At 34.3% G+C, this 12,522-nt stretch overlaps 1 protein-coding gene across 1 annotated transcript; it reads left to right on the top strand.

Moving 5' to 3' along the window:
• Positions 1 to 3,242: 3,242 nt before the first annotated feature.
• On the top strand, positions 3,243 to 8,994 carry LOC134265712 (tripartite motif-containing protein 55-like). Its single transcript, XM_062747966.1, has 2 exons — positions 3,243 to 3,286; positions 6,524 to 8,994. Exon 2 carries the CDS (start codon positions 6,541 to 6,543, stop codon positions 8,209 to 8,211), a length of 1,671 nt encoding a protein of 556 aa, XP_062603950.1. The 5' UTR covers positions 3,243 to 3,286; positions 6,524 to 6,540; the 3' UTR covers positions 8,212 to 8,994.
• The last annotated feature ends 3,528 nt before the right edge of the window (positions 8,995 to 12,522 follow it).

The raw sequence follows: 12,522 nt of genomic DNA on the forward strand, positions 1-12,522 counted from the left end.
GGTAGAGGGGTGTGGAGTTTCTAAGAGAGAATCTAACAATGTCATGTTTTTTTGATTCATCAGATAGCATGTGTTCTCCCACACAGGCCTTACACAGGTTGACAAGACATGTATCACAGTGTATCGGTACCACAGGGGTCTCACACAGGTCACATCGCATAACGTCCTGGGCACTTGTACGGGGATTCATAGTGAGTTTTTGTGATTTTATTCTAAAACAAAAAATGATAATGTTTAGGGATATTTAAACAAAAAGAAAAAAGTAAATGCATTCACATATAGACAAGTCACTTTTTTATTTACAAGATACCGGTATATGAATTGAATCTTAATGGTTAGTCGCAGTTTCTAAAGCATCCTAAATTTATAACTGTTTTAAACCGTTACTTACAAAAATAAATGCATATTAAATTACTTATCATAGATTTTTTCGTATATATATTTTTTTAACCTGATTTTAGTAACGTTAGCCATCCTGTCGATCAATTTCCTCCTAACACGGCTTGTCTGAAAGGACTCTTATCGTGTAATACAACTACTTGTTTTATCTACCTGTCGGGTGTTCGTACTTTCTTGACAGCATGGGAATTTTTTAAAATTAAAACTTACAGAATTATTTTAAACAGACCATTACATATAGTTGTATTATATGTATTTATAAATTTTCTTTGTACCTCAAAGAAAGTTAAGTAATATGTTCAAACTGTACAATTCAAATGATATTTTATGTCAGTTTTAAGATTTTAAGGTGAATATGTAAAAAAAAAAGTTTATACCTCTAGTGCATAAGTTGGCACTACAAAATGTGCTTACAAAACTCTCGTCATCAATATGCACGTATGTTTGACTTTTTACCACTTTCCCTACGTGACGTCATACATTTTACGGTTGAATGGTTTTAAACACCGATTTTCGCGCAGAGTAATCAAGATACACCCCGGCCTGAACAGTTTTCATAATTTTTCGCCACAAGGTAACATCATTTTGCATATCATGCTCGCACGCGCTTCTTTTTCATTTCAGTACATTTACAAAAAATTCTCAATAACTGCATATTATACCTTAATTATTTGCACTTGTGCATAGAATTAATTCAACATGAACTAGAGGTACTGCGAGCAATGAGCTCACTAAATGATTCCCCCATCTCCCATATGAGTATAATGGCATTGTCCATGTTTTGCTGTGGGAAACCAAAAATATGTGTCGAATCAAATAGTGAAATAGGAGGTGCACAATGGAAGATGTATTAAAGATTCTGTGAAAGTGTCATCAAATTTCATTCAGTGGTATGAGAGGAGTTGCGGATAAGAGATGGGTACCCCAAAGCGTAACAGACAGACGGACGGACGGACGTACAGACAGGTAGACAGATGGACGGACGGTCATAACCAGTACTATATACCCTCTCGTTTTCAAGCGGGGAGTAAAAAAATTTAATAGGATTCGACCTCACTAAGTATCAGACAAAGATAAAAGTATCTCTTTAGATAAAAAAAATCTCATTTTGGTAAACAGCATTATCAAAAGCACTTGAAAACTGATCAAGAGGACATGCTTTAAATGATAAATATTCCAAATAAGTAATCAAGCCGTCATTCGTAGCTAAGTCGATGGATTGGAAGTTCGTGTGTTTAAATTATTACCTCCTGCGACTGACCTTGGTCGACAAAAAAAAATTAGGTGACAGCTGTTCCTTCTCCAAGGGAGGCCCTCCGGGTGAGGGATCAAAAACGTGTAACGGTAGGCGTTGGTACGATTAAGAACCTTTACTGCCCAATGGCCCCCAGTGCAGAGTAAGGGTCTGAAGTTGAAGCCCTTCACCAGTATATGGTGATGTCTCTACATGTACGTATTTTTGAGTAAAAAATTCTCGAAAGCGACGTAAAACAACATACAATCAATCAGTCCAATAAATCATAACTATATATATAATACGATATAATAATAAAGATGCATTAGTGAAATTACAAGGGTAAGAGTTATTGACAAATTATAGTTTATATTTATTTAGTCATATTATTTAAATACAAAAATCACTCTTCTTAAAAAGAAATTATCCTTCTAAGAGGTAATTTCTATTGGGCATGAAGTCTTATCACGGAAAGACTATGCAAAAAACTTAAGATATATCATGGGGGTAGAATTACCTTAAAGGCACCGACTTTTTTTCCAGTTAGATTGATGTCCATCGGAACAATACAAATTGGGATCAGAGCAAACTATTGGATCTCCTAAAAACCATAGGTGAGTAAACACACCCTGTTGACCCGTCACGTCCGCCGTATGCTCATTTCAAGATCAAACTATTGGATCTCCTAAAAACCATAGGTGAGTAAACACATCCTGTTGACCCGTCACGTCCGCCGTATGCTCATTTCAAGATCAAACTATTGGATCTCCTAAAAACCATAGGTGAGTAAACACACCCTGTCGACCCGTCACGTCCGCCGTATGCTCATTTCAAGATCAAACTATTGGATCTCCTAAAAACCATAGGTGAGTAAACACACCCTGTCGACCCGTCACGTCCGCCGTATGATCATTTCAAGATCAAACAAACGAAAAACCCGTAGATAGTCAATTTATTGTTAAAAATATGGTCTATTAATTTGTATGAAAAACATTAGTCAAGAGTGGACTTGATATATGCTATTTCCTGACTAGGTCGTCATATGAAACATAAATTTACCAAATTGTTGACGAGGCTGTTGATATCATTGACTAGGTTGTCATATGAAACATAAATTTACCAAATTGTTGACGAGGCTGTTGATATCATTGATTCATCAACTTATTTGAAAATAGCTTTCCATTTTTTTTTAAAATTGCGCGTACGTGGATGCTCTGGCATATCAATCATACACTCTATACCCAGGTGATAGATATTAAATACATGTACTAGTATTGGTACAAAACTAAGGGAAGTATTAGCTCCAGTGAAAAGTAATGTCATTATTGACATTATTGTCAGAAAGTAGACCAGGAAACATGAAATCCTAACCAGGTAAAATGATCATTTGATTTTATAACACAACCGCTTAAGGCGTCTTCTACTTTGATATGCCCCCTTCCTGTCAGTTTTGAATTCTTTGTAGTTTAACCCAGTCTCAAGAACTGTATATGAATGCAACCACTTGCGAAAGGCTACAAATCTGGACAGTGGGAGATCTGTTTTGCACCTACTGCGACACGGGACCTCGGTTTTTACGGACTCACCCGAAGGACCTATCTCCACATCAGGATTTGAACCATTGAAGAAAGGATCAACTCCTTACTCAGCGACGTAAGCTTATATTTACAGTAATTGAAATTCAAAATTTTCTTCATATTCTTAACTTCATAACACTGATTGTTTGCTGTAGATAAGACATGCATTTTGCTAGTAATAGTATTTAAAAATATTGAGTTTTAATTTCAAAGTATACTCGTCAAGAGAAAAATGTGTCGACTTGTAAAGCAGAGAAGTTTATAGAATTGAATGTATGTATGTTCGGGTAAAGCTACTAGATGGTTTAAATTTCAACCTCAAAATGGTAACATACGGTTGAGACTTGAATGACTATTCTAAAAATCTTTTTTAACTAAGACTCTTTCTTAACATAATCAGAAAGCTTCGGTTGAAACTTATGAACATTTATATAAGATTTAATTAATAATAAGCAACTTTTGAATTCCAATGTGAATCACATGCAGTAGTCTCGGGATTTGCTTTTTATACTTCGTTTTGTTACGTATTTTTGAAGTTTTTCACTTCTTTGACGGATAAATATTTTCATTTTCTAACTACGCGTATTTCTTTCATTTCTTAATTTAGTTTTAGTATAAATTAGTGTACAATATACATTGCTATACTTTGTTTAATTAAAACAATTTTGTTCATTGCTCACAGTTAATCGAACTTTTGAGAATAGTTCTAAATCGACATTTTTCTTAATTTTGATATTTTTTTGGTATAATTTTCTTTGGATTTTAAGCAGAAAAATACTGAAATTTACCAGTTCCATAAAATTATTTTCAAAAACTTGATATTTTCACTATGAAAACAAGGCAGTGTTCTTTTCTCAATAAAAACTGTAAATTATCAAACTCTCCTTCCCTCGAATAAAAAATAACTTCCTAATAATAAAATTATTCAACGACTGAATTTATCAGGTGATACTTCATTGTACTTATTTAAACCGGCTTAGTGTTTGCTCGTTTGAAATATTTCCTTGAAGTACAGTGTAGGTACATTTTGTACACCCTGTTGACAAAGACTTTTACAGAAATTTAAAACTTATATTTCCTTTTATCATTTTTATATAGTCATTTATACTTTTTGTCCTAAAACATTTACGCCCAGTTTCATTTACCTGGTACAAAATGAATCTCATTAATAATATCTTTTGAAATAAAAATATGTAAAAAAAAAAAAAAAAAAAAAATTAATTGGCCATATACAATATATATTATTTTGATTAATTATCTTATATTATCCCCCCAAAAAAAAGATGAATAAAAATTAAGAAAAAAAAAAGAAGAAGCATAAATCTTGCTGATGGACGCCCTTTCTTTACAAAAAGTATTCAAGCTCAAAATTCAATCTATTAAACAATACAAAATAGGAGCAGAGCAAACACGGGCCTCGAAAACATCAGAGGTGGGATCAGGTGCCATGGATGAGTAAGCATCTCCGGCCGACCGTTACACACTCCGCGTGCTCTTTGTCATGATCGGGAAATAATCATAAAACACATTGCTACATTAGGTTTCCTTATATGAATTTATCTTGTACGTAGATCACTATATATTATCCTCGTCCTCCTATTTTGTTGTAATAATAATTAATGTTTATTTTATTCACATCAGATTTAAAATTAATTCCTGAAAAAGTAGGTCTCCCTTCATGCTTCAAAATTTACTCCAATATATAGGCATTATAATTTGATTTACTACCTTTAAAACCTATTATTAATGAAAGAACAATTTAAGTAGGCAATTTTATGATGAAAAGAAATTTCAAATGGTAATATTACCGGTATTAGGTTATAATCTCTAACTTAAAATTGGATCCTAGAGACAACGTAATCCATAAAAGTGTTTAGTATTTCTCAAAACAAATGATCACTTAGTCATTTATATGAAATTACATCCGAAATCCTGATGAAGAAATATTGAAATGCAACATTAATAGTTTTAAACAAGTGATTGGAAGTTCATATAGCTGCCTTATTTAACGCAGTAAATGTATAATTGTGCAACGAAAATCTTGAAAGAAATCCGTTAAATATGACAGCAAATGTGGGGTCATAAATGCAAATATATGTACATTTTTGTAGAGTGTTGTGAGAGTGTTGTGAGAGAACATTTACAATATAATCTTGTAGTATCAACTGATGTGATGTTCGTCTTTGACTCAGGTAGAAATGACAATTCACACTCTGATCAATTATAAGTGAATACACTTTTATGAGAATGATGCCTGCACTTAAACTAAATCATTACACAACTAGAGGCACTGTGAGCACTAAGCTCACTTGATAATACCATCGCCTCCCATATTGATAATGATGGCGAAGTCAATATTTTTCTGGGATACTAGAAATAAGTGTCAGATTTAAAAAATGAAATAGAAGGTACATATTGGCATTAGGTGATAAAGAATATGTGAATTAAAGTATCATCAAATTTTATTCAGTGGTGTTGGAGAAGTTGAAATTAAGAGATGTGTACCCTTCAAGATTATAAAAATAATGTTTGTGTCCATGTTTTGCTATATGAGAAACCCCGAAAATGTGTCGGATCAAAAAGTAAAATAAGAGATGCACAATGACACTATGTAACAAAGATTCTTTAAAAGTTTAATAAAGTTTCATTCAGTGGTAAAAGAGGAGTTGCGGATAAGAGATTGGTACCCCAAAGCGTAAAAGACGGACGGATTAAAAAAGTAGTATGTGCACAATGGCAAAGATTCTGTGAAAGTTTAATTTTTTAATTCATTGGTATAGGAGGAGTTGAAGAATTACGGACGGATGTACAGATGGAAGGACATCCCTATGACTATATACCCTCCCACTTTTCAATAGGGTGTGTATAATAAAGAACATTTTTACAATCATTATACCCCCCGTTTGAAAAGCGGGAGGGTATATAGTAATCGGAATGTCCGTCTGTCCGTACTTCCGTCCGTCTGTCTGTTACGCTTGGGGGTACCCATCTCTTATCCGCAACTCCTCTCGTACAGTGTATCACTGAATGAAATTTGATGAAACTTTATTACATATTGTCATTGTGCACCTCCTATTTTACTTTTTGATCCGACATATATTTTGGGTTTTCCATTGCAAAACATGGACACTGCCATTTAAACACATATGGGAAGCGGGGGGCATCATTTAGTGAGCTCATTGCTCACAGAACCTCTAGTTTTAAAAGCATTGTAAAAGTATGATTGATTTTATTTTTACTTCATCTCAATTTCACATTGTCCACTTTTGAAATCACAAGAGTCATTCTTAACATAATCCTGTTTATGCTTCAGAGTCCAAAGCCCCGGAAATGATGCAATGTGACCTTTGTGAGACTGTTAAGGTAGAGGTACGCTGCGATTCTTGTCTTGTCAACCTCTGTAAGGCTTGTGTTGGAGCACACATGATCTCTGATGAATGCACGGACCACAAACTCATCAAATATCAGTCCAGGAAACCTAACCGCCTCTACCCTGAATGTAAATATCATAACAAGCAACATTGTACAATGTACTGTAACAAATGTAAGATTCCCGTTTGTAAAATGTGTCTTGCATCTGGTCAACATCTAAGTCATAAGTTGTCAGAAATCTTGAAAGCTGTGAATGAAAAAAAGGATAAATTATTCAAAGAACGACACGAACTAAATGAGATTATTTATCCGACCTACCAGCACATTGCCTCTGATGTACAAAATAGAATGAATCATTTGGAAAAGATATATGGAGATCTTTCTGCAGCAATAACAGAACATGGCAGGGCCTGGCACACAGAAATTGAAAAACGTTCATTGAAACTACAGGCCAAAGTTGAAAAGATGAAGAAGACACAGTTACAAACGCTGCAGAAACATCTGGATGAAATAAATAAAAACATATCTGACATAAGGAATGACATCAAATCAATTGAAAGAACTATAGATGCTGATGACATGTCAAAACTATTAAGGGTCACCTCTAATGTTCACCTTTACAGTAATCTTCCACAGAAAATTGCTCCTTCTTTACCAAAATTCATTCCAGGAGAGGTTCAAGGCGAAGAATTCGATAAACTATTTGGAATCTTATTACCAAGTTCTTTAACATTAGATGAAAATGGTTACAGCTTGAAACCAAAAAGGAGATCATCAGAAGCTGAATCCCCTTCTCAAGTCAAACAGCTGCTTGACGAACCAGAGATTGTAACAAATATAGACACGGGGTTTGAGTACCTTATCAATGTGGCATGTTTGAGTGACAATGAAATCTGGACAAGAGGAAACGACAGTACTATGAAGCTTTACAGCATCAATCAGGGATCAATTATCAAGTCAATCAAAACCAAGTCAGGGAACATACCATGGGACATTGCAGTGACGAAAAGTGGAGATCTAGTTTACACCGATATAAGTGATAGAACTGTGAACATTGTGAAGAATAAGAAGATTGAAAATGTCATCAAACTCCAGAACTGGACACCTCGTGGTGTATGTAGCACGTCCTCTGGTGACCTTTTAGTTACTATGTGTAGTCATGATGACAAACATTCGAAAATTATTCGTTACTCTGGCTCCACAGAAAAACAAACCATTCAGTATGATGATCACAGAAAACCTCTCTTTTCGATATATACATGTATAACTGAGAATAGAAATTTGGATATATGTGTCTCCGACAATGGCATTAGAGCTATAGTGGTGGTAAATCATGCTGGGAGACTGAGATTCAGGTACACTGGACATTCACTTCCTCCGAAGAACAGGCCATTTATTCCACTTGGAATCACCACAGACAGTCAGAGTCACATACTCACGACTGATGATAATAACCACTGCGTCCACATTATAGATAAAAATGGGCATTTCCTCCAATACATAGACTGTGAACTAAGTGAACCTGTGGGACTTTGCACAGATTTAAATTATAATCTATATGTAGCTCAGTGGAGAAAGAGACAAGTAAAGAAAATCAAATATCTGGTCAGAAGCATCAAGTATAGATAAAAAATGTATGTTTTTTCTTGATGATATTTACAATTGCATGTATATGTATATCAAATCGGTTGGTGTATTTAATAAAATATCTGATTTCGAAAAAAACAATAACAAATTGCACATGAAGAAAATGAATGTTCTCAGTGAAATTAGCAAAGTAATGAAATGTCCACTCTATAATGATGCTAGCAGCAATAATTCATTTCTAAGTTTGTAGATTCAGCATGTTCAATATTTTTGGATTTGTATAAAGTAAAGTTTGCCTCTAAGGGAACATTTAACTGCAACGCAAATTGAACAGTTAGCAACAAATTTGTCGTTGCCCAGATAATTCAATACCTGTCCAATATCATCATTTATTCAATGATACATCTTTCTCCTACATATTATATTTTGAATTCAAGTCCCAAACCCCTTTAATAGGCCAACTACAAGGGATTTATCCATTTACATTTCACGAAATCAGAATTATCTCCTCATGAAAGAAGGCCTGCAGTTCTTTCATTTAAAAAAAAATGAGTGTATTGAATCTTAAGAAGATGAAAATGTAAAAAAAAAAAAGTAGGACAACACGACAACTATTAAAGGACAATTATTGATCCGAAAACTCACCGAGCCTTCGGCTCAGGTGAGCTAAAATGCATTTCTCGTGAATATATAGCCTGATCAGAGCATTAGTTAACGAGGAAATCTTTTCAATTATATAAAGTAGACAAAATTTAAATCGGCCCATCAAAGAAAATTAATATTTTACTTTTCAAAACTTGTTTTGAGGTAATTGATATATAATTACGTTACCTAATTAAAAAAGCATTTGTCTTCACTGATTACTACAATGTTAATTAAAGTGTAAATATGTCATAGGGGAAAAAATTTTTTAAGGAGTAAACAATTTCTATCCTTTGTGTTTGTGTTTTTTTTTGTTTGTACAGATTAAAAACTCAGGAAAAGTTACATCGTAAGTTACAACGGAAGAGTGTGCTACCACACTCAGTATGGTTTCTGCACGGGGTCCTTCGGAGAAATTTGTAAAAAAGTGAAATAATTAAAATATTTATACACTTAAAGAGGTAGGGGCTCCATATATGGGCCAAAATAATTTGTTTTATAAGATTAAATTAGGATCGTACATAGTAAATTTAACAAGCTTTCATGAATGAATTTATGGTAATAACAAACAGTATTCAAGCTCAAAAGTACAAAAAACAATAAAAATTAGGTGCAGAGCAAACACGGAACTCCAAAACATCAGAGGTGGGATTAGATGCCATGGAGGAATGAGCATCCCCTGCCGACCGGTAGAACTCGCCTTGTGCATCCTTCGTCAATTCAGTGTGTAAACAACGGACTAACAATTAGTATAAAAAACATCATACAGCATTTGACTCAATGATAAATCGTATTTGCTAGCAAGGCCATGGTATCGACCATAGAACTTACGAAATGATGAATTTAAACTAGACTGCTGATAGTCTTGTTTCATCAACTTGTTTGTCAATAATTTACCTCCTTTTAGACATTTTTCATACGTAGAGCATGCTCTTGTGTATCGAATCAATTGAGATATTTATTCTCCGTATGCAGGTGATGAAGGTATATTGCAGCATAAGTAAGGGAAGTTGACGATATTTAAGTAGTGCAAAATGCATGGCATGCCACTAGCTTTAGCTCAACTGGTAGAATACTAGACTGGCAAGCTATGGGCCCCAGGTTTAATTCCCAGCAGAGACACAAAATTGTGTCTGTTACATTTGGCGCCCATGTAGGGACCCGGGTGTTCTCTGGCGAGTGAAAGTGATTGCCCCTAGAACTTCGCCCCACAGGCGTCAGAACTCCAAAAGGGATGAAGACATCTCATTCTCTGGAGGGGAACAATGCAGTAGTGTAAGATGCATGGCATCCAACTAGCTTGTGCTAGCGGGTTTACCCTTTAGCTCAATCGGTAGAGCACTGGACTGGCTAGCCAGAGGTTCCGGGTCCAATCCCCAGCTGAGGCACAAAATTATCTCTGTTACAATAGAAAAGTTAAATTCATCACGTATATCATATAGCTCGGTTGTTAGATTACCATTAACGTCTTTTTCTAGTAAAACATCCAAGTATGAAACAGATGTATCAGACTTTGTGGTATCTTTTATCTCAAGCTCACCAGGATATATCGTATCGACATAGGAATGGAAATTACCAATGTTAATTGACAATACGTCGTCGATAGATCTAACTGTCGAATTGAAGGCCACGGCAAATGTTTTCTTCTTTTCACGCATAAGGTTTTGCAAAAATTCTGCTTCATATGAATACAAAAATAGTTCTGCTAATAACGGAGCGCAATTCGTACACATGGGAATTCCAATAGATTCATATGAATGGTAATAAAGGGGCGCAATTGGTACCAGTGGGAATACCAATAGATTGTTGGAAGACCTGGTCTCCAAAAACCACATAGATATTGTCAATCAGAAACTCGAGCGTCTTTTTGATATAAGCTTCAGAGTACTGGTGTGTACAATCAGAATTCTTTTAATAAAATAATTTTGCAAATGACCATTGACAAGGTACGTAAATTTACGAGATCCATTTTTATGGGAAAAAGCAGCTGTCAATGATATAAAAAAGCCTTAAAAAGCTTTAATTTATCGTTGGGAGTGGTTGTGTATAAAGTTAAAAAGTCGTAAGTTTTTAGGCTGTTTGTTTTGGTAAAATCTTGTGATTTCGTTTTTCCAAAAGTGCTATGAAATTTTAAGTATTTTCATGTGATTTACACAACTTCACGAATATATATTGTTGCACAGTACTCTTGAAGTTCCTCCTTCACTAAAGTTAATGTCTTAGAGAGGAGTATAAAGAAAGAGGCGTGGTTGAACATTTACTGGATTATTCAATATAGAAGGATAGGTGGTTTTCATATTGCTCCTCAATCTATTAATAGATCTGTAACATAGATCTGATACATTTAATCCATTCCGACAAAGGTCTAACATATTTTTATATTTTGTCCCATCGCCTGGCGTAATCTTTTAAATTTCGACTCCAGTTGAAGGATCGGGGTTCCCTATATTTAAAAAAAATATCAAAAACGGGGCTTTCCTTGATCTTTTCAAGAAGACTATTTAAAGGTTTCAAATGAACAGAGTAAAGTTTGTGCATGCAAATATGATGTAGACCAAAGTCTTGATTTACATAAGGTTATGATGAATCAAAAAAGACAACGTGTATCAAATGTATACTACCGTAAATTTATCTGGAAATTTTTGCTGTAGATAAATTTTTAGCAAATTTGCGAGTTCATTGCATTCGCAAAAATATTTTTCTTAAAAATAAATTACCAATAAGAAAATGTAAACAAAGCAGTGGTCATTCGCAAAATTTTGAAACGTAAAAATTAATCAACACCATTTTGACCCGAATTCGCAAAACAATATCGACGTAAAAATTTCCAGATTTACGGTATAAGTATTAGAAGACCAATGCCCATGACTACGCTTACTTACGTCTCTGTGTATGATGTCCTATCAAATTTACATTGTTACACAGGTCGATGTGACAGGTTTTTATATTAACATTGTGACCAAATGTAATGTTGTATTTCCTTAAAGGGTCATATAATGATTAGAGAATTTACGAATCGTTTACGTTTAATGATTCCCTGTATTATAAACTCATTTGCCTGTAACCTACCTCGGAATCACAATTGATCCGCACCCTGCCCTTTGATATTTAATAAGTTGGGAGATATGTACACCATGTGCAAGTGACAGTGAAAAATCTTTTATAAAGGGCTCAAAGCGGTTTTAACTGGTGAACAGGGAATGCTTACTCCTCCTAGGCACCTGTTCACATCTTTTTTTCAGGGTCTGTGTTATATGCCTTGTTTACTTAGTATTGTTTGTAGGTTTTTTAAAGATCGATCTTCGCCTTACATTGAAAAGTACTTGAAGCTATTATTATGACACAATATTTAGTTATTTTGGCAGACACTAGGTAAATTTGTTTGTCATACACCAAAAATTAGTTTGGAAGGTTTTGAACTAAGATTGCAAAAGGAAAATGTATGCATAATTAACCGACGGTTACATTGAAATATGTGTATATATGAGCACACCTAAACACAGATTCTCAAACGGCATGGAATGGGTTAATCGTGCAGGTAAAAATCTCGTCTCTTTGGACCTGAGGATCATTCTGAAGGAAACACTAAATACATCATCGACTTTCTTAATTCTACAAAAATCCTTTATTGTTTGAGAGAAATAATGACAACTATTTTTAAAACAAAGTTTAATTGAAAAAAAAAGACACTAAAATACATCATTAAACCTT

The sequence above is a fragment of the Saccostrea cucullata genome, unplaced genomic scaffold (genome assembly GCF_032062105.1).
Source record: "Saccostrea cucullata isolate Sc308-1 unplaced genomic scaffold, CSIRO_AGI_Scuc_v1 ctg15701, whole genome shotgun sequence".
Lineage (NCBI taxonomy): Eukaryota > Metazoa > Mollusca > Bivalvia > Ostreida > Ostreidae > Saccostrea > Saccostrea cuccullata.